The 22,078-nt window shown below is 50.9% G+C and overlaps 1 protein-coding gene across 1 annotated transcript in view; it reads left to right on the forward strand.

Moving 5' to 3' along the window:
• bbs1 (Bardet-Biedl syndrome 1) overlaps positions 1-22,078 on the forward strand; it is a 71,467-nt gene that overhangs the window by 13,132 nt on the left and 36,257 nt on the right. The window contains exons 6-9 of the mRNA XM_073031240.1: positions 1,438-1,476; positions 2,479-2,551; positions 5,492-5,623; positions 16,218-16,324. Coding sequence (XP_072887341.1) covers positions 1,438-1,476; positions 2,479-2,551; positions 5,492-5,623; positions 16,218-16,324 — 351 coding nt within the window. The remainder of the gene's footprint in view (positions 1-1,437; positions 1,477-2,478; positions 2,552-5,491; positions 5,624-16,217; positions 16,325-22,078) is intronic.

Below are 22,078 nucleotides of genomic sequence, written 5' to 3' on the forward strand. Positions count from 1 at the left end.
CTCTATCTGTGTCCTCTGGTCCTAGACTCCCCCACTATAGGAAACATCCTCTCCACATCAACTCTATCTGTATCCTCTGGTCCTAGACTCCCCCACTATAGGAAACATCCTCTCCACATCCACTCTATCTGTGTCCTCTGATCCTAGACTCCCCCACTATAGGAAACATCCTCTCCACATCCACTCTATCTGTGTCCTCTGGTCCTAGACTCCCCCACTATAGGAAACATCCTCTCCACATCAACTCTATCTGTAACCTCTGGTCCTAGACTCCCCCACTATAGGAAACATCCTCTCCACATCCACTCTATCTGTGTCCTCTGGTCCTAGACTCCCCCACTATAGGAAACATCCTCTCCACATCCACTCTATCTGTGTCCTCTGGTCCTAGACTCCCCCACTATAGGAAACATCCTCTCCACATCCACTCTATCTGTGTCCTCTGGTCCGAGACTCCCCCACTATAGGAAACATCCTCTGCACATCCACTCTATCTGTGTCCTCTGGTCCTATCTCCCCCACTATAGGAAACATCCTCTCCACATCCACTCTATCTGTGTCCTCTGGTCCTAGACTCCCCCACTATAGGAAACACCCTCTCCACATCCACTCTATCTGTGCCCTCTGGTCCTAGACTCCCCCACTACAGGAAACATCCTCTCCACATCCACTCTATCTGTGTCCTCTGGTCCGAGACTCCCTCACTGTCGGAAACATCCTCTCCACATCCACTCTATCTGTGTCCTCTGGTCCGAGACTCCCCCACTGTCGGAAACATCCTCTCCACATCCACTCTATCTGTGTCCTCTGGTCCGAGACTCCCCCACTATAGGAAACATCCTCTGCACATCCACTCTATCTGTGTCCTCTGGTCCTATCTCCCCCACTATAGGAAACATCCTCTCCACATCCACTCTATCTGTGTCCTCTGGTCCTAGACTCCCCCCACTATAGGAAACATCCTGTCCACATCCACTCTATCTGTGTCCTCTGGTCCTAGACTCCCCCCACTATAGGAAACATCCTCTGCACACCCACTCTGTCCAGGCTTTACAATATTCGATAAGTTTCAGTGAGACCCCCCTCATTCTTCTAACCTCCAGTACAAGCCCAGAGCCATCAAAAGCTTCTTTTATTCCCGGCATCGTTCTCACGAGCCTCCGCTGGACCCTTTCCGATGCCAGCACATCCTTTCTTGGATAGAGGGCCCAAAATTTCACACAATACTCCAAAAACGGTATTATAAAGCACATTCCTGCTTTTATATTCTAGTCCTCTCGAAGTGAAGGCTAACATTGCATCTGCCTTCCTCGCCACCGACTGAACCTGCATGTAGACCTTCAGGAACTCCTAAGTCCCTTTGCACCTCACTATTATACACATGTACCCATTGCAGTCCTCAGAGCGGTCATTTCTCTCATTCTGCTTGTACCACAGGGACAAGGGAGATGTTCCCCTGTCGGCGAGATCCCTGAGGTGAGTTGAATAATCCCTGACTCTAGACCATGGGTTCATAAGCTCTTTCTATGCCGTGGACCCCGACCATTAACCGAGGGGTCTGTGGACCCCAGGATGGGAAACCCGGCTCTTGACTGTGCCCGTGGTTTGGCGAAGCTCCCTGCCTTGCCCTGGGGTTTGGCGGAGTTCTGCACCGGCGCTGAGGGAATGCCTCCCTGTTCACGCCAGTGCTGTGCTCGCTCTGCGAGGGAGGGGTGCCGAGAGAGTGCCGTGCTGCGGGAGGGGTGCGGAGGACTGAGCATCACACTGCAGGAGGGAGCACCGAGCTGTGGGGTGGGGGGAAGGATCATTGCACGGCGAGGGGTTTGCACCACTCTGTGAGAACGGTGGTACAGAGGGTATCATACTGTGGCAGGAATGGTACAGTCGGAGCCCCGCGCGTTGAGGGGGTGCTGCAGAAAATGCTGTACTTCCAGAGGGGTGGTGCGGAAGGAGCTCCACTCGTAGGACGGGTGCTGCGGAGGGAGCACCATGCTGCTTGAGGGGCATGGAGGAGAAAGTGCTGAACTGCAGGAGGGGGCGGTGAGGAGGGAGCGCGACACTGAGGGAGGGGCAGTGAGGAGGGAGCACAAACTTCTTGGACAATTACCGTTTACATTTCCTCTCCCCCAGAGTGAATCTAAAAGCTCCAATAGTCACTGTTGTAAATGCGACGGAGAAACTCGAGCTCAGTGTCCTGGGCACAATATTTATCCCACATGAATGGAAGATTGTTGCACTGTTCTCTGGGAACTTGTGCGCTTAAGGTTGATCTTTGTTATCATGGATGGATTTCTGATGTCCAGGGGTGTGGGAAGTTTCACTTTTCGTTGTGAGCAACTGGTCCAACTGGCCTTCTCAATCAGTAGCCCCCAGCGGACGTGGGGGAGTGTAGGCCGGGGAGCTGAACGCATTGACTGGTGGGTCTAAGCTTGTGGGTCTAAGTTCCCGACCTCTTCACCTGCTCTTCTCGTCACTCAGGTACCTGATGTTGGAGCCTCACGAGATGGAGCCCTTTGTCAGTCTTCACAAGCTGCAGCCCATCAAACGGCAGGTACGTCCTCCATTGCTGCACGGTGACGTGTCTGGTTAGTGCAACACTATTGCAGAACCACTGACCCGGGTTCAATTCCCGCTGCCGCCTGCAAGGAGTTTGTCCGTTCTCCCCGTGCCCGCGTGGGTCTCCTCCCATATTTCAAGTTAATAGGTTAATTGGTCACCGGGTTATAACTGGGTAGCTAGGTAGTTCGTGTAGCTCCATTTCAGGAAAGGGAGGACTGAAGGAGCAAGCAACCTGCTGCCAACTTCACCTGGAACACGTTTCAGCACTCCGCAAGACGCAACGCCGACTGCCTCAGAATGCAAAATGTTTGCAAAGTGCTTTATCTCTAAATAAAAACTCCCCCTGGACCAAATAAGTAGAGAAAAATTAATCTTCTGGCCCTAATCGCAGGTTAGGAGGTTAATTGGTCACACTGGTGTAACTGGGCAGAGCGGGCTCGTTGGGGCTGTTACTTTGCTGTATCTCGAAATGCGTAAAACAAATAACATTTCCTGCAGCTTCCCCCTGGTAGTGCGAGTAAGCTTGAAAATGGGATGGGCTGTGGTGAAGGCAGGGGAGGGTGAGACGTGAGGCTCGGTGGCCAGGGGATGTAGGAAGTGGGGGGGGGGGGAGATGGTGGGGTGCGGGGTGACCTGGGTTGCGCTGTAGGAAAAGGGCGACTCGGTAGCAGGGTGACTAGAGCAGAGCTCTACAGCACCAGCCGTCACCGACTGGGGATCAAGTCCCGCCACGGCCTGCAAGGAGTTTGTACGTTCTCCGGCCGCGCAGGCTTCCTCCCACTTTCCAAACACGTGCGGGTTATCGTTAGTGAGTCGTGGGCGCGCTACGTTGGTGCCGGAAGTGTGGCAATACTTCAGGGCTGCCTCCCCCCCACCCCCCGAACCCCCGCCTCATCTCTTCCCCCCACCCTGCCTCTCAAGAACTCCCCCACCATTCCATCTCTGCCATTTCTCTGTCTCCCTCAACCCCGTCTTCTCTCACGCTTTAAGATAAAGATTACCTTTACTTGTCACATGTGCATCGAAACGTACCATGAAAGGCACTGCGAACAAGAGAAAATCTGCAGACGCTGGAAATCTGAGCAACACACACACACAAAATACTGGGGGAACTCAGCAGGCCAGGCAGCACCTACGGAAATGAGTAAGCAATCAATGTTTCGGGCCGAGACCCTTCAGCAGTTGGTCGTCCACATTTCACTGTACTTTTCGATGTACATGTGACAAATAAAGATCTTTATCCTCATCTCAAACTGCTGGAAGAACTCAGCGGGGCGAGCGGTGACTATGGGAGATGGATGCCGGACATCTGGGGTGAAGATCCTCATACGGGACTGCGTTGGTCATTGGCACAAGCGGAGCATTTCACGGCAACGCACGCAAGATGCTGGGGGAGCTCAGCAGGCCAGGCAGCCCCTGTGGAAATAAGAAAACAGTCAACGTTTCGGGCCGAGACCCTTCACCAGGTCTTGCTGAAGGGTCTCGGCCCGAAACATTGATTGCTTACTCATTTCCGTAGGTGCTGCCTGGCCTGCTGAGTTCCCCCAGCATTTTGTGTGTGTGTGTGTTGCTCAGATTTCCAGCGTCTGCAGATTTTCTCCTGTTCGCAGTGCCTTTCACGGTACGTTTCGATGCACATGTGAGAAATAAAGGTAATCTTTATCTTAAAGCGTGAGAGAAGACGGGGTTGAGGGAGACAGAGAGATGGCAGAGATGAAATGGTGGGCCCAGGGTGCAGCTGATTATATGTGTGTGTGAGGTGGGGGTGTCATGTCAGTAAACAGAGTCACACACACACACACACACACACATAGTGCTAGAGGAACTCAGCAGGTCAGGGGGCATCTATGGAGGGGAATAAACAGTCGACGCTCAGCGCTGATACCGCTCTAGCTTCTTGCCCTTTCCAGACCTGATGAGGGGTCTTCTGCTCACTCCTCAGTGCCCCTGCCTGACTCGCCGAGTTCCTCCAGCATTTTCTGCCGGATCTCCAGCATCTGCAGAATCCCCTGTGGTTATTTTTATGGAGCTGGTGGGGCTGAGCTGACCCCAGGGTCAAACACGACTGCTGCTCTGAAGTGAGGGGTGAAGACGAGCTTGGGGGGGGGGGTGGGGGGTTCGTCGGGTATGGAGGACTCCCTCTGCAGCAAGTCTGGCCTGCAGTTCACCCTGCAGTTCCAGCAGCATCCCGGCCGGGAGTCGGAGAGTTGCTCCACATTGAACCGTGGGTCAGTGTTAATGCCACTGGCAGCGGTAGATGGCCTCAGTGCTCTGGGCCCAGTGGCTGGCACAGCTCCATTAACCCCGCGTTGTCCAGAGCAGGCGCTGGATGAGAACAGCACTGATCCTGCTTCTCGAAGCCAAGAGCCTGCGATGCTCTCTGATCCCCCAGGGAAAGGCCGGGGGGGGGGGGGGGGTGGGGGGGTGGAATTCACCTTCGCATTCCCAAGCTGATTGCTACTCCAGCAGCTGGGAGATAAAGGGAACTGGGGATGAAGGCTAGAAGACTCCCTCTGTACTCCCTCACCCCTTTCACACCCCCTACCCCTTCCGCACTCCCTGCCTGCCTCTCGCCGCCCTCCCCCTCCTGACCACATCCCCTGCCTTCCCCCCTTCCACACATCTGCGGCCTCCCCTCTCCCAACCTTCCCCCCCCCACAACCTTCTTTCCCCCAATCCCCTTTCCTCTAGCAGCCTGCACCCCTCCTCACTCTACCTTCCCCCTTCCCCCAACTCCCACTCCCTCGTTTCCCTCATCCCCTCCTGCACCATCCCCTCCAACGCCCTTTGCCACCCCATCTTCCCCACTCGCTTCCTGTCTCCCCACCCTCGCTCCCAAGCCCTGTCCGCCCTCCCCTTGTGAGTGTCTGCTGCCTTCCTGAGGAGAAGCCCGCCCCCCCCCACCCCCTCACTCTCCCCTCGTGTTTTGCAGACGGTGATAACGTGCATGGGCACGCTGAACAAGAACATGGCGGACGAGGACGCCGTGGGCTGCCTGGTGATCGGCACTGAGAGCATGGACGTCTGCATCCTGGATCCCGAAGCGTTCACCATCCAGGCCAAGGTAACGCGGGGTGGGGGGGGGGGGGGGGCCTTTGGGCCAGTTAGCCCGGTAATCGGAGGCAGCCTCCCGGAGTGGGTGGTGACGGGTGAATCTTGGCAAAGGATCCACTGTGGTGAGGGGTTTGAATAGCTGGAGACACCAGCTAAATGTGGTACAGTTAAGAAGTCGTAATGAGCCACTAATAACCTTGTGCTAACTTAAATTTAGATCGTGGCCTTATTAGGGAGTGCACATTGTGGCCTTAAAGGAGCAGCCAACTCTAAACTCAGAATTTCCTCTGCCATTAAATAGATAATTGTGCTCTAAGCCTGACTATGAGTGTCTGTGTGTGACGTAGCGGGTTATCTGACGTATGCAGTGCAGGAATGTTATGTGAACACCCTGGCTGGCCTGCCCAACGTAAGGCTAGAGTGAGATAAAGGTTTCAAGGATTTATTCGCCACATCGAAACACCAAAACTTACAGCGAAACGCGTTGTTGGTGCCAACGGCCAGCGCGGTCGGAGGTTGGGCTGGGGGCAACACACAAGTGTCACCAGGCTTCTGTCCCCAACGTAGCACGCCCACGTGTGTCTCTGGAATGCGGAGGGAATCTGGAACCCCCCCTCCCCCTCCCCGGGGGAACCTGCGCGGTCGCCGGGAGAACTTACCCCGTAGACGGTGACGGGATTTGAACTGGGTTCGCCAGCGCTGTAACGTGTTGCGCTACTGTGCCGCCACAAATCAGGGGACGGGGGGGGGGGGGGCAATCGGCTCCTTAAAGCCCACTCCCGTGTCGGTCACCGCCCTTCTGACTCGACTCCGAAGCCGGCTCTCCTACCAGATCCTGTATGCTTCAGATCCGAAGGCTTTTCCCAGCCTCTTCAAGCGCCACAACAGGTGCAAGGCTCTTAGCAGATCCCACTACACTTGGTCCTGAATGCCTGATTCTCATCTTTTGCCTGAGGCCGAATCCCTAAATGCTCCAGAATCTTCCAGCACGTCCCGTATCGCCTCCTCAGGATCGTGTACATTACAAGGAGATCCAACCCACCCAGCCTTTATAAATTTTGGCTGCTACAAAAATGCCCTTGCCTCAGAAAACCTATCTTTTGAAGGAAAGCAGTCTTGATTTAGGGGAGGATCATAGGATCATTTCTCGATGGAAGAAGATCGAGGAGGGGAAGTTGCTGGGTCAACGTGTTGGGGGGGGGGCACAAGAAAACAGATTAAGAAGATGAAAGAGATTGGCTTTATTTGTCGCGTGTACTTCGGACCATAGAGTGAAATTCTGATTCTAATTCTGATCTTCTGTCCTTTTGGTCAAATTGTATTGTTTGCGTCGTTGTTTTATGGTGTACAAGTGTCGCCACGTTTCCAGCACCAACACAACTTGCCAGCTACTCACTCACCCTGACCACCCCCCCCTACGTCTTTGGAATGTGGGAGGAAACTGGAACACCCGGCGTAATCCCACACAGTCACGGGGAGGGTGTCCAGGCAGCAGTGGGAATCGAACCCCCTGATCAGTGATCGGCGGCGCTGTAAAGTGACCGCGCTAACGCTACACTGTTGTGCTGCCCCACAGGAACAGGCGTAGGCCACCAGATCCCCAAAACCTGCCCATGAATCGATAAGATCGCGGCCAATATCTGCTGGCCTCAACTCCTGTTCTGTACCCGTTCCACACACGTAACACTCAATCTTTCAAATACTTATCTATCACCACCTTAAATACTTCAAAGTACATTTATTATCAAAGAATGCATAAATTATACAAACTTCATATTGGTTACCATCGCTCTTGAGGGCTGAGAAACCAAAATCTTCGCTGCCCTCTGAATTAGAAACTTATTACTACCGCAGATTAAACTGACCACCTTTTTAATCTTGTGTAACACTTACCCAACAGGCAGGTATATGTCTTGGGGAAAAGGAGATCCAGCCACTCACCAACCCCACCTCCCGTACATGCAGGTGCTGTGGGAATCAAGTTTATGCCGCGCGTACACACACAATATCAAACTCACACCAGATACCGTTACGGAATACACTTTAAAGAGTTTACTAAAACTGAAAGAGTACTAGGCAATACAATACATATATGAAAGAAAAGAAAAAGCAAAAGGCGTCAAACTTATCTGTTACGAACCCCGTAACTGGGTCACTTACCAGCAAAGATAGAGAGGTCCGTTGAAGTCTGATGGTACTATTTTTAACAGTATTTATTAGTAAAAATACACAAAAATAGTATCAATGCAAACATACAGATAATATACGTCGTCAATACTAAATCTAAAAGTGCGGGTATAATAATAATCAATAAGAAATACGCTCTATCGTTGTCTAGGGGTAATGTATTGTCCGATGGAAATATAAAAGTCACTCAGTTCATGCAGGCTGCAGCCTTTGGGGATCGCTGGGTTTGCAATGGTTGGAGAGAGAGAGAGATTTGGAGAAAAACTTGCCGATTCCTTTTATGATTTCGATCCGTCGGAGTCTCGTTGGTGTGGCCGTTCACTCTTGGCCTCTCCTTTAACTAAGCCGTTCTTCTGTGGCGAGCCCGCCAATCCCAGGCAAGGGAAGGACGCACACGAGCCCCCCACCGGCTGTCGCTATTAAACGCTGTCACGGGATTTCTAGCGTTTCTCCTGGTGCGTCTAAAGGGGTTGTTCCCCAGACCCTCTTTTATCCTTACTCACGGGGTCTCAGATGTCAATTAGGTTGGGATGATGCAATCCCTCGACTAGCCCACTCTGGTCGTCCCCTGAGGGCTTCAATGAATGGTACAGTACTCAATACACAATTCCGTCTCCAAGAGACAATAGCCGTTATCAGGGGTTTTTGTTTCGCTGAGGCCAAGACACATTCCAAACCTTGTGGATTCTCTCTCATTTCCTGGGTCCCAGACCCGAATTAATAGCAATCTTGCGATTCTCAAAAAGGAGGGGGCAACTCTGTACCCTTCGGCCCCTCAGAGTTGCTGCACATTCATAACATATCAAAGTCCAAACCACTTTGTGCACAACCGTTGGAGCTCAATTATTGAAGTCTTCTGGCCACCATTCGACCCCCTCCGAACTCCTCGACTCGCAGCTCAGGACCATCCGAAGTGGTCAACCAAACACATCTAGCTTCATCTCCTCTCCTCGGAGTACCTCCTGGCCTTGGACCCCCGCTTGGGGTCCGTTCCTCGCCCAGCTTACAGCATCGCGTCCTCTCTCTCTCAACCCCTCGCGCCGATCTCCCCAAAAGCCCGCCAACAATAGTTTACAGACTCAAAAGAAAGAACAACATTAATCCCAATTGGTTTACAAAGGAATACAATTCTCGTTATCAGTAAGTTTTAACCCAAACAAGCTTCCAGCACTCTCTCGCAACAAAGAAGCATTCCTTTTAACAAAACAGAGAAGACATTTTGATTACATACACAGTAACAAAGAAAAAGAAGAAATCCCCCTTTACACACTCACACACACACACACAAAATGCTGTTGGAACGCAGCAGGCCAGGCAGCATCTACAGGGAGAAGCACTGTCGACGTTTCGGGCCGAGACCCTTCGTCAGGACTAACTGAAAGGAAAGATAGTAAGGGATTTTGAGATAGTAAGAGAACTGAATTTCCAGCATCTGCAAATTTCCAACTCTGCTCCTATGTCTTATGGTGATAGTGTCCCCCCGGTTTGTGACTCTCCCATTAGCGTGAGATCTGAACAATCAAGCCCTCTGGGATCTTAAAAAGGTCTTGGAGGGCTGGAGAAGAGACTTTATCGACAGAATAAGGTCACTTGTAATTATTTGGCAAAATAGGTCAAACGAAAAGTCCTTCACCCCCTCTATTTATTTTAATTTATGGGGATACAGTGCAGAATAGGCTACTTCAACCCTTAGAGCCACGCTGCCAGCAATTCCCCCCCGCCCCCGATTTAATCCAACCCTTAGAGCCACGCTGCCAGCAATTCCCCCCCACCCTGCCCCCGATTTAATCCAACCCTTAGAGCCACGCTGTCTGCAATTCCCCCCCACCCTGCCCCCGATTTAGTCCTAGCCTTATCATGGAACCAATTAACCTACCAACCTGTATGACGTTGGACTGTGGGAGGAACCCAGAGCACCCGAGGAAGCCCACGCGGTCAATGGGAGATCGTACCAACTCGTTACAGACTGTGGTGGGAGTTAAACTCGGGTTGCTGGTACTGCAAAGCATTGTGCTAACCACTACGCTACCGTGCCGCTCCAATGGGACAGCCCTCTCGTTCCAGACAGAGCTGAGAACTCAGGGAATCAAGGTTAGCAGAACAGAGATGAAGAGGAATAACTTTACCCAGAGGGTGGTGAATCTGTGGCATTTTTGTTTTTGCCACGGTGATCTCCCGGTGGCCGTCCATTACAATTCTACTTCCCATTCCCATTCTGACATGTCAGTCTGTGGCCTTCTCTACTGTCATGATGAGGCCACGCTCAAGTTGGAAGAGCAATACCTTATATTCCGCCTGGGTAGCCTCTAACCTGATGGCGTGAGCATCGATTTCTCAAACTTCCAGTAATGCCCCCCCCCACCCCCAACCACTCTCCTTCATCATTCCCCATTCTCATTTCCCTCACTCACCTATCCCCTTACCTGCTCATCACCTCCCTCTTCCCTTTCTTCCATGGTCTTCTCACAAACGAGAGAAAATCTGCAGACGCTGGAAATCCAGAGCAACACACGCAAAATGCTGGAGGAACTCAGCGTCTCGGCCCGAAACGGCGACTGTACTCCTTTCCCTCGATGCTGCCCGGCCTGCTGGGTTCCTCCAGCATTTTGCGTGTGTTGCTCTGGATTTCCAGCACCTGCAGATTCTCTCTTGTTTGTGAGGGGCTGGTAAATTCTTGATTCGTCAAAGGTTATGGGGGAAAGGCCGGAGAATGGGATGGAGGGGGATAATAAATCAGCCGTGGTGGAGCAGACTCGATGGGCTGAATCGCCTAGCTCTACTCCTATATGTTATGGTCTTATAAACCTGGTGGGCATGGCCCCCATTCTGAGGTTAAGCACGTCCATATCTGTAATGAGGCCTGGCAGTGCAAGCCTGTCTTGCAGTGGTCTCAGCTTCCTACCAATGGTGGTGAAGGGGCAGAGGGAAGAGGTAATTATAGCGCGATCTGTTTACATAGGCAGATTCCATTCTAAATGTAAATGAGGAATTTATGATTTGACAGTTGGCATGTCCACTGTGTGTTCATATCAGATTTTAAACACGCGTCCAGTCACCATCTGTAAGCGCCTGCTTTTCCACACAATAGGGCACCTGGTGATCGACCCGCGGGCCGTGAGGTCGTGTAGTGCTGAGGCTTTATAAGGCATTGGTCAGACTGCTCTTTGAGTGCTGCGGGCAGTTTTGGGCCCCTCATCTAAGAAAGGATGTGCTGGCCTTGGGAAGGGTCCAGAGGAGGTTTGCGAGAATGGTCCTGGGAATAAAAGGGTTAACGTATGAGGAGTATTTGCACAGGGGAGTGGGATCTCGTCAACACCCATCGAATGTTGAAAGGCGCAGATGGGAGTGGCTGTGGAGAGGATGCTTCCTACATTGGGGGAGTCGAGGACCAGAAGGAGGACCCTTCAGAACTGAGATGAGGAATTTCCGTAGCCAGAGGGTGGTGAATCTGTGGAATTCACTGCCTCTCTCAGCCGCGGAAGCCAAGTCATTGGATATATTTAAAACGGAGGTAGATAGGTTCCTGATTAGTCAGGGCGTCAAAAGTTACAGGGAGAAGGCAGGAGAATGGGGTAATAAATCAGCTAGCACTCACTGGCCTAATTCTGCTCCTGTGCCTTGTGGCCTTGTGGACACAAGCTGGTATGTGTCCCTCGCTATCCCATAACACTTTACCCTTTGTTAAAAACGGGCGTCTTAAAATAGCACGAGAGCTGGAATGCTTTTAGAAGCGAGCAGCTGGCCTTTGAATGGCACCTGACACAACCCCTGGATGTCCGGAGCCAGTGAGCATCTTTATTTTCCTTCTCTTTGCGACGTGGGCACGTGGTAATGCCAACAGCCAATCTGTGCATTTCAATGTCAGCAGCCAATCTATGCACCTCACCGTCACGCAGGCGGGAACACCAGAGATTCTGCTGACGCTGGAGATCGTGAATAACACACCCTTGGAGAAACTCAGCAGGTCGGGCAGCATCTATGGGGGGGGGGGGTTAAACCAGGGGTTTTACGCCATGGACCAATACCATCAAGCAAGAGGTCCGTCAACCCCCCATTTGGGAACCCTGGGGTAAAGAGGGGGGATAAACCACACAGAGCTCCCTGACAAGTGCCCCACTGGCCATGTGGATCTCCCTCACTAGAATCCCCGTGACCACGAGGAGCTCCCTCACTAATCCCACTCTGAGCAGGTGAAGCTCCCTCAGTAGTGCCCTGTGCCCATTAGGAGCTCCCCCTCTGACCACAGGCCGCTCCCTCACTAGTTCCCCACTGACCACAAAGAGCTCTCTCTTTGTCTTGTTTCTACTGACCGTGAGGAGCTCCCTCACCAGGAGGGAGCTCCATCAATAGTACCCTGTGCCCACTAGGAGCTCCCTCATTGGTGTTCCACTGACCACAAGCAGCTCCCTCACTGGTTCCCCAGGCCACGAAGTGTCTCATTCATCCCATCTGACCCTGATGGGTTTCCTCGTTCGTACCCTTTGACCGTGAGAAGCTCCCTCACTGGATTTCCCTGACATTGTGACACTCCGTCACAATCCCTCGAGCAGCATGGGGGGTGTACAGGGGCACGCCTACCCAGGCCTGTTCGCGGGAGTGTCCACGATGCTTCACATTTCCCCTGGAGGGTTAAGCGCCAATCCTTCAGCTCTGGGCAAGTGTCCTGTGCTCCCGTCTCAGGAATGGGACCTTTAGTGCCTTGAGCCATCTCTGCAAATCAGTGGCTCCTCCATAGTGCACCAAGTCCCTGGGGGTTTAACTCATGGATGCCCTCACCTGGTCCCTTAATATCACCTCCCTGAGCAAGAAGGCACAGCAATGCTCTGGCACCCCCACCATCGTAACTGAATTTTACAGGAGCATCATTGAGAGCGTCCTGACAAGCTGCATCTCCATCTGGTCTGGGAGCAGCCGAGCATCGGACCGGAAGTCCCTACAAAGGACTGTGAGAACGGCCGAGAGGATCGTAGGGGTCTCCCGACCGTCCATCGGGGACATTTATCAGGAGCGCTGCGTACGCAGGGCCCTTAGTATTATCCAGGATCCCACCCGTCCATCCGGCATCCTCTTTGACTTTCTACCATCAGGCAGGAGACTCCGATGCATAAAGACAAGAACGGTCAGGATGGGAAACAGTTTTTCCCTCAGGCCGTCAGGCTTCTGAACTCCCTGCTGCATCGTATTTGAAGTGTCACCGGTTAATCTGTTCCGTACCTGACAACGTTTAATTTACGCACTTTATTATTTATGTGCAATTCATCTATAGATTTTTCCTTACCTGAATTATCAAGCGTTATGTGTCCTGCTTTACATCCTGGTTCGGAGAAGTGTTGTCTCATTTCTAAATACGCTATATGGTTATATACATTATATAGTTAAATGAAGTTGACTTGACATGCCTGCGAGTTTACATTAAAGTTGCTTTGCAAATGATCTAAGGTCCCCCCCCCACCCACCCAAAGATGTCAGCTCATGCTGCTCTTAAATTCAAGTTGAGAGATGCGACCTTGGGATTCGAGCGTATCACCCGACCCTTGGGATCGAGTTACTTTTGCCAATCTCAGCTTTCAGCCCCGGTCAGGGATCTGCCCCCACAGCGTGCACTGGCCTCCACTTCTGGCCGGATCGGGTGACGAACCTGTCCGCCTTGGCTGCTCCTGGAGCTTCTTGCCTCTCCGACTGAAAGGAAGAAGTTGCTGAAAGATGGAATTAAATATCTGGCTGCCCGAGGCAGGTCCCGCAACACTGGACCGGGCTTTGTGTTTTAAGGACTTTGCCCCTGTGAAGCGGAGCTGGTTGTTCAGACTTGGAATATTGTATTCGGTTCTGGTTGGCCCATTGTAGGGACTGTGTGGAAGATTGAGAGAGGGTGCAGAGGGGATTTACCAGGATGCTGCCTTGTTTGGTGGACATGTCTTATAGTAGAGGTTGAGTGAGCTGGGGCTTTTCTCTTTGGAGTGAAGGAGGATGAGAGGTGACTTGGATGAGGTGTACACGATGATGAGAGGCATAGATCGGGTGGCTAGACAGAGGCTTCTTCCCAGGCTGGGAATGTCTAATACAAGGAGCTGTAACTTTAATGCAGTTGGGGGAAAGTGTGGGGGATGTTCGAAGTAAGTTCTTCACGCAGACTGGTGAATGTGTGGAACACACTGATGGGGTGACGGTAGAGGTAGGGGCACTTAATAAACACTTTCATAGACAAGTAGAAAAATAGGAAGCTATGTAGAGGGAAGGGCTGGGTTGGTCTTGAAGTAGGTTAAAAGATGGACACAACATTGTCGCCAAAGGACCAACGTTCTTTGTTCTATCGTCTCCTGCTGCCCAAGACTCCGGGTGCCACTTAACCTTCAGGTCCCTGACTTGGTGAAGCATAGGTTTCGGGATGTCTCACCCTGATCGCCTCTGCCTTTCAGCACCCAGTATATTCCCAAGCCTCGACGGTGTGAGAATGCGAGATGAACTTAGGAGTGACGGTTCTTTTTTTAAAAATTTTTTTAAATTAGTTTTTCAAAACATTTTACAAAATTAAAAACCCCAAATCCCAGTGGGGAGCATTAATACAGTGCACGATTAAGCATACAATAACAATATGCTACAAACGAAGAGAATTTAACAAAAAAGCACCTAAATTAAAGACAAGTGAGAAGTGACGGTTCTAATGAAGGGTCATTGACTAGAAATGTTCATTCTCACCCTCATCCCGTATACAACTTTGAGATTCACATTCTCACAGGAAAATAAAGGAGTACGATAGGATTTACTTAAAAACAGACAACCAATGTGCAAAACAAGGCAAACTGTGCAAATAATAAATAATAGTGAGAGTATGTGCTGTAGAGAGTCCAGTAGGTTGTAGAACCAGTTCAGAGTTCTGGTGAGTGACTGGCTCCAGTTCCTTCAGTGGAACCTCTTTCCCTGTTCTTCCTATGTCTTTGGTGCTCTCGTGGACCATGACTCCTGGATCTTTCCCCTCCCACTCCAAATTCCTCTGTCAGGGCGCCACGGTCGCGTAGCGGTTATCGCGACACTTTTACAGCTCACAGCGTCGGAGTTTGGAGTTCAATTCCGATGTCCAGCGTAAGGAGTCTCTACACCTCTCTCTGATCATGTGGGTTTCCTCCCACCTTCCAAAGGTGTACCGGTTAGTAGGTTAATTGGTCATTGGAATTAGTTAAGTAGATGGGTTGCTGGGAGGTGTGGCTCATTGGGCCAAAAGGGCAGGCTCCACACTGTATCTCTAAATTTAAAAAAAGATTCAGAGAAGATGTCCCGATCTGGTGCACCAGTCAGACAGCATAGCCTTCAGGACTCTTGATCCTAGCGACAGAGAACTGTCTCTCCTTCTCACTATACCATCCCCAATCGTAACCACGTTTCTCTTCTCTTCCCCCACCCCCACCCCCGAATGGCTTCCCGAACCGTGGTTCAGTTGTGCATCTTTCATGCAGCCCCCCCCCCCCCCCCACTCTCATCCTCGCAGGCAGCCATTATCTCAGATCGGTTGACCAAGCTGAAGGCCCACGGTTCCCCCAGCACTTCCTCGTGGATCCTCCAGCCTGCCTCTTTCGCAGTCACGTCCTCCTGCCCATTGCCCCGACTCACAGTCAAGGACGTCTTCAAAGGCCGATGGCTCAGAGAGGTGGATTCCATCATTAAAGACCCCATCATAAAGGACATGCCCTCTTCTCATTGTTACCGTCAGGGAGGAGTTACAGGAGCTGGAGGATCCACACTCAACGTTTTAGGAACAGTTTCTTTCCTCCGTCATCAGGTTTCTGAATGGACAATGAACTGATGTGCACTACCTCACTCTTTTTTGCTCTCTTTTCCCACTACATGTATATAACATAATATTATAAATATATACAAAATTACAGATTATAGTTTTATATGTGTGTGCATACACACACACATATATATAAAACTATAATCTGTAATTTTATATATATTTATAATATGTTATATACATGTAGTGGGAAAAGAGCAAAAAAGAGTGTGTGTGTGTATATACACACACACACACACACTTTATATAAAAATAAAACTGTAATCTCTAATTTTTAAAAATTTTGTATTGGAAGTTACTGCTGCTGCAGACCAACAAATTTCATGACATCCAATTCCACAGACTGAATTTGAAGAAGTTAATCTTCTGGGTGGAGGTGACTACTTTAATCTTTAAAATGTTCTGAGGCACTTCAGAAAACGAAGGCGTTTATCATGCATGTGGGTGCTGCAACCTTGCTTAATGAGAGACTTGAGAAGAATGTCTTGGAGGAGTTTCTTTTTAATGGAGGGTCAGTGTGAACAGGAGTGGTGCAGAGTGTGAACTGATAACCAAGGAATCTTGGGTCTTGGCAGGGGCCGAGTAGCTGATTCTCCCCCCTGTTGTTAACCCTGTCTGACTGTGCCAGGTGAATCTCCCGAGCGTGCCAGTGTTCCTGGACGTCAGTGGCCAGTTTGATGTGGAGTTCAGGATCATCGTCGCCTGTCGGAATGGAAACATCTACATCGTCCGCAGGTAGGCGAGAGTGTTCCGGGTGGATTTTCGAAGCTGCTTGTGGTTCTGCTGAACTGTACGACCTGAGATCATTAGTGCCTTTAAACTCTGCGCTCACGGGCTCCTCCAGAGCATGTGGTCCTTCTCATAAAAGGCCATAAGACACGGGACCAGAATTAGACTATCCAGCCCGTTGAGACTGCTCCACCATTTGGGCATAGCTCTCTCAACCCCATTCTCCTGCCTTCTCCCCGTAACCTTTGATGCCTTCACGAATCAAGAACCCCTCAGCCTCTGCTTTAAATATATCCAATGACATGGCCTCCACAACCATCTGTGGCAATGAATTCCACAGATTTATTACCCTCTGGCTAAAGAAATTCCTTCCACATCTCTTCTGTCCTGAGGCTGTGACCTCAGCTCCTAGACTCTCCCACTACTGGGACATCCTCTCCATGCCTTTCAATATTTGGAAGGTTTCAATGAGACCCCCCCCCCCATTCTTATTAACTCCAGTGAGTACAGGCCCAGAGCCATCAAACACTCCTCATACATTAATCTTTTCATTCCCGGAAACCTCCTGTGGACCCTCTCCAATGCCAGCATGGAGAAGTTCTCCAAAGGGAGCTTCCTTTCTCAGAGAGTACCCCCTTTGCTCGCTGGCTTGCACCATTGCATGTTCTTCATCCTCATCCTCATCATAGTGCTGTGTCATTTGACGTGGGCAGTCATGGTCTTGACCATGATTGTTCTTGGCAAATTCTTCTACAGAAGTGGTTTGCCATTGCCTTCTCTTGGGCAACAGTGTCTTTACAAGACGGACGACCTCACCCGGTCCCTTAACATCACCTCCCAGAACAAGAAGGCACAGCAGTGCCTCCGCTTCCTAAGGAGATTGAGGCAAACAAGGCTCCCCCACACCCCCATCTTTACAGGAGAACCATTGAGAGCATCCTGACAAGCTGCATCTCCACCTGGTCTGGGAGCAGCCGAGCATCGGACCAGAAGTCCCTACAAAGGACTGTGGGATCGACCAAGAGGATCGTAGGAGTCTCCCTACCGTCCATCGGGGACATTTATCAGGAGCGCTGCGTATGCAGGGCCCTTAGTATTATCCAGGATCCCACCTGTCCATCCGGCATCCTCTTTGACTTTCTACCATCAGGCAGGAGACTCTGATGCATAAAGACAGGAACGGTCAGGATGGGAAACAGTTTCTTCCCCCAGGCTGTCAGGCTTCTGAACTCCCATTCAAAATGTCACCAGTTAATCTGTTCCATACCTTACAATATTTAATATAAATATACACATTAATTTGTTATTTATGTGAGATTCATCTGTAGATTTTATCCTTACCTTCATAAGTTATAAGTGCATTATACGTACTACTGTGCTTTACACCCTTGTTCAGAGAAACATCTAATTTCTATATACATTATATGGTTGTATAAATTACATGCGTGTGTATAGTTAAATGACAATAAATTTGACTTGACCTCAATACTCTTCAGAGATTGTCTGCCTGGTGTCGGCGGTCATATAACCAGGACGTGACATGCACTATCTGCTCATACGACCATCCACTGCCTACTCCCATGGCTTCCTGTGACCGTGAGTGTCGGGGGGGGGGGGGGGAGGTACTAAGCAGGTGCTACACCTTGCTGAGGGTGACCTACAGGCTAGTGGAGGGAAGGAGCGCCTTTAAATATATCCAATGAAGGAAGCCCATCACCCTTGTTATTCCCCACCCCCACCCCGTCAGCTTTGCATACCATCTTTTTGCACAGCAGAAGTTCTGCTATCGCAAAGCTGGAAACACTTGGGTTTCATCGTGACCTTGGGGAAATAGACGTCAAAAAGATTAGTTATTATTTGTAATCGGTTCATCAAATTTAGAAGTGTACCGTGAAATCATAAACACAGATTGTGCTGATGATGGAAATCCAGAGCAGCACCCACACACACACACACACAAAACGGTGGAGGAACTCAGCAGTTCAGGCGGCATCCATGGAGGGGAGTAAACAGTCGAGGTTTTGGGCCGAGACCCTTTATCCTGACTTTCCTTACGGCAAAATGCCTCGTTTGCATTGAGGATCTGCTTAGGGCAGCCCGCAATTGTCGCCACGCTTACACCGCCAACTTAGCATGTCCACAACTCACTGACGCGATCCCTAACCGTTCCGTCTTTGGAGTGCGGGAGGAAACCGCCACGTGGTCATGGGGAGAACGTACAAGCTCTTCACAGACAGTGGCTGGAATAGCAACTGTGTAGTGTGTAGGCCTCCGTTAGTCTCGATAGACCATGGATTTGCACCTTGGAAAGTTTCCAGGGCGCAGGCCTGGGCAAGGTTTTTTTTTAATGGAAGACCGGCAGTTGCCCAAGCTGCAAGTCTCCCCTCTCCACGCCACCGATGTTGTCCAAGGGAAGGGCACTAGGACCCATATAGCTTGGCACCGGTGTCGTCGCAGAGCAATGAGTGGTTAAGTGCCTTGCTCAAGGACACAACACGCAAGCCTCAGCCAAGGCTCGAACCAGCGACCTTCAGATAACGCCAGCAGCAACTGTAAGGCGTTACGCTAACCGCACATTCTCCCTGCGAACATGGATTCCCCGGGTGCTCCGGTTTCCCGCCACATCCCAAATAGCGCAGAGTATTTAGGTTAGTTGGTTTAGTTTACCTGCCATTTAGACAAGGGTGCAATGGAATTCCATGGTCACCGAGTAAACAATGTACGTGGTAGTAATGATTTCCCAGGATCGAAAAGTCTGATATGAGAGGACGTGCATTTAAGGTGAGGAGGTAATTTCAAAGGAGATGTGAGGGGCAAGATTCTGACACAGGGTAGTGAGTGCCTGGCATAGTGGAAGAGGGAGGGACTTCATTTATTTATTGAGATGAAGTGCAGAATTGGCTCTTTGAGCTGCACCACCCAACAACCCCCCAACTTAACCCTAGCCTAATCACGGGACGATTTACGGTGACCAACCGGTGCATCTTTGGTCTGTGGGAGGAAGCCGGAGCACCCGGAGGAAACCCACGCGGTCACGGGGAGAGAACGTACAAACTCCTCATAGGCAGCGGCGTGAATTGAACCCCCGATCTCAACAGCTGGCATCACAAAGCGTTATGCCACTGTGACGTGGACAGAAGTGATGAGTCTGTGTCGGATTGGGCAGCTGCCTCCTCTAGGTGGGAGAACTGGAGGAATCGGTGGGTTCAGGAGTGAGAATGGATTGGAAAGGGAGCACCTGGGGAAAATAAGAACCAGCGTAGCCCTCAGTGAGCCAAATGGCTACCTTGCGTGCCGTTAAAGAGTGATACCTCTTCTCCTACAGCCCTCCATTATAAGTCTCTTACTCATTTCTCCCACACTCCCCCCAAGAGGACCACAATCTTGTTGGGTTTGGAGGCTCGCGTGCCTCAGTGACCTGGAGAACTATGTTGGCTGGAGTCAGGGCCAGGTGCTTTGGCTCTTGGTAGGGTCACCCATGCCAAGCAGGTCAAAGGGTAGAGGACAGTGGTCCACTGGTCCTCCAGGTTTGGGGGGGTGGGGGGGGGGGGTTCAGGTCAGGGCTACCAACCCTGACTGGTCAAAAATATTGTTACAGAGATGGCAATGAAGAATCCTTCTGCATCCGAGTGCGACGGTATTCCTGAGTTTCCACCCGGGACTTGCGTGACTGACAGCAGTGAAAACCGAGAGGAAGCTACTGACACGATGAAGGAAGCCCTGAATGCTGCCAAGATCAAGGCCAAGATTGGTTTTTGGAATGCACGAACCACGTACAACGCTGGCAAGCTAGTGCAAATAACTGCAGAAACGGATCATTACAACCCACAAGTGAAAGCAGGGCCTGGCAACCAAAGGCAGCAACTGGTGACACAGTTTCATACTCGGCAAGGGGAGATGGTCAACAACCGAGGACAGCGTCCACTCCAGGGTGAAGCTATAGCAGAGCTGTGTTCTGTCCACGCTCTTGCACGGGTCAAGAGTGCTGGCTCGTGACAGAGAGCGACCTCGCCAAGCTGTCGTCATTCCGCACCACGAGCCTCCGGAAGATCCTCCGTACTTCCTGGCCAAGAAGGATCTCCGACCAAACCTTACACCCTCAGTGTCACCAAGAAGGCACGCCCACAGTCATCGCGAGGAAACGCTGGAAGTGGATTGGCCACGTGATGAGATGAGACTCCATCGTCGAGACAGCACTTCATTGGACCGTGAAGGGTGGAAGAAACACGGGAGACAAAATAACACTTGGCGCTGTTTTGTAGAGGCAGAAATGAGGATCCTAATCCACAGCTGGGCACAATAGAGAAGATGGCCAAGGGCAGAGATGGAGGACCCGCGTTGCCATCCTTAACGCCAGTGGCATAACAGGCAGTAACTAACTCATTCCCTCCTCTCCTTCATTACGAGGGACAGAATAGTAGGAGTAAATAGGGGTGTGGATTGTGCTAATATGGCAATAGGGAACCGTAGACAGAAGTGGAATAAAGCAACGACAACACGTAGATTTCAGAAACTGAAGTTCTGAGCCCACTGAGGTTGTGCGGCAGCTCACTGGTAGTTCAGAAGGCAAGGAACGTGACAAAAGCATTGTTAGTGACACCTTCCCTGAACTAAATTGTGGTCAACTATCATGACAAACAATGACGGTGCGAGCAGAGGCAAAGTCGATTCGAAGGATGAGCCGTTCTGGTGCATCGCAAAGCCAGGACGCAATGTGTTCAAGACGCACGCACGAAATGCTGGAGGAACTCAGCAGGCCAGGCAGCATCCGTGGGAAAGAGTATTGTCGACGTTTTGGGCCGAGACATCAACAGTACTCTTTTCCGTAGATGCTGCCAGGCCTGCTGAGTCCCTCCAGCGTTTTGTGTGCGTTGCTCGGGTTTCCAGCAGCTGCAGACTTCCCCTTGCTTCTGCTCAAGACGTGGTCGCAGACGGAGTTGGTATCGCTGTCGCCGTTGGTGTGAACGATTTGGAGTGGAGTCCACGCGGAAGAGTTTCGACGCCCGTCCACCTAACCCGGGGTGCGAGGTTGCATCGCTCCAAGCTGACTTGGTGAGATCGAGAACGGCGTCGGATTATGTCTCCCTGGTGCATCCCAGGGGCCCAGGTCCTGGAGTGGGGCACTACCCCAGTGCTTTGACAACTTAAACGCCAGCCCAGATAGCCTGGAAAGCCCCAGTGCGGAGGGAAGCGTTGGGCTGATTTGCTCTCCCTTCCGCACTGGTCATTCTTCTCTCTGGGTGGTCGTCGCCTCTGCAAGTTTCATGCTGTTTTTGCCCCGCTGAGATCGAGGATTGGGCAGCGAATCTAACGACTCAATCTGGTTCAGAAAGCTGTTTGTATCTATTGTTTGCCTGTTTCTCTGCACAGTGACTTTTAAAAAATCAGATTCTTCGGGCTTCTTGCTTCGTGGCTGCCTGTCAGCAGACAAATCTCAAGATTGTATAATTCATATGTACTTTGATTTGATTTGTGTTATAGCATGCACCCGTTGTTGTCATTAAAACATGGATTTGCTGTTAGACCTGTGGGTAATCACTTTGTTAAGCAATCAGGATCTGTTACTTAACGGAGTCATCCAGTCACCACCATTATGTTATCAAAATGTAGTTTTACTGCTAATCTCTGTAAAAAGCTGTATCAAGTTCATGCTCAGGTAGACCAGCGTTGGCTGATTTCCTGACGCGCACCAGTTTTTAATAAGTCACCCGTTATTTTGAACACCAACTCTGCATGATCTTTCAGTTTGCTCCTACGAAC

The sequence above is a fragment of the Hemitrygon akajei genome, chromosome 28 (genome assembly GCF_048418815.1).
Source record: "Hemitrygon akajei chromosome 28, sHemAka1.3, whole genome shotgun sequence".
In the NCBI taxonomy this organism is placed as follows: Eukaryota; Metazoa; Chordata; class Chondrichthyes; order Myliobatiformes; family Dasyatidae; genus Hemitrygon; species Hemitrygon akajei.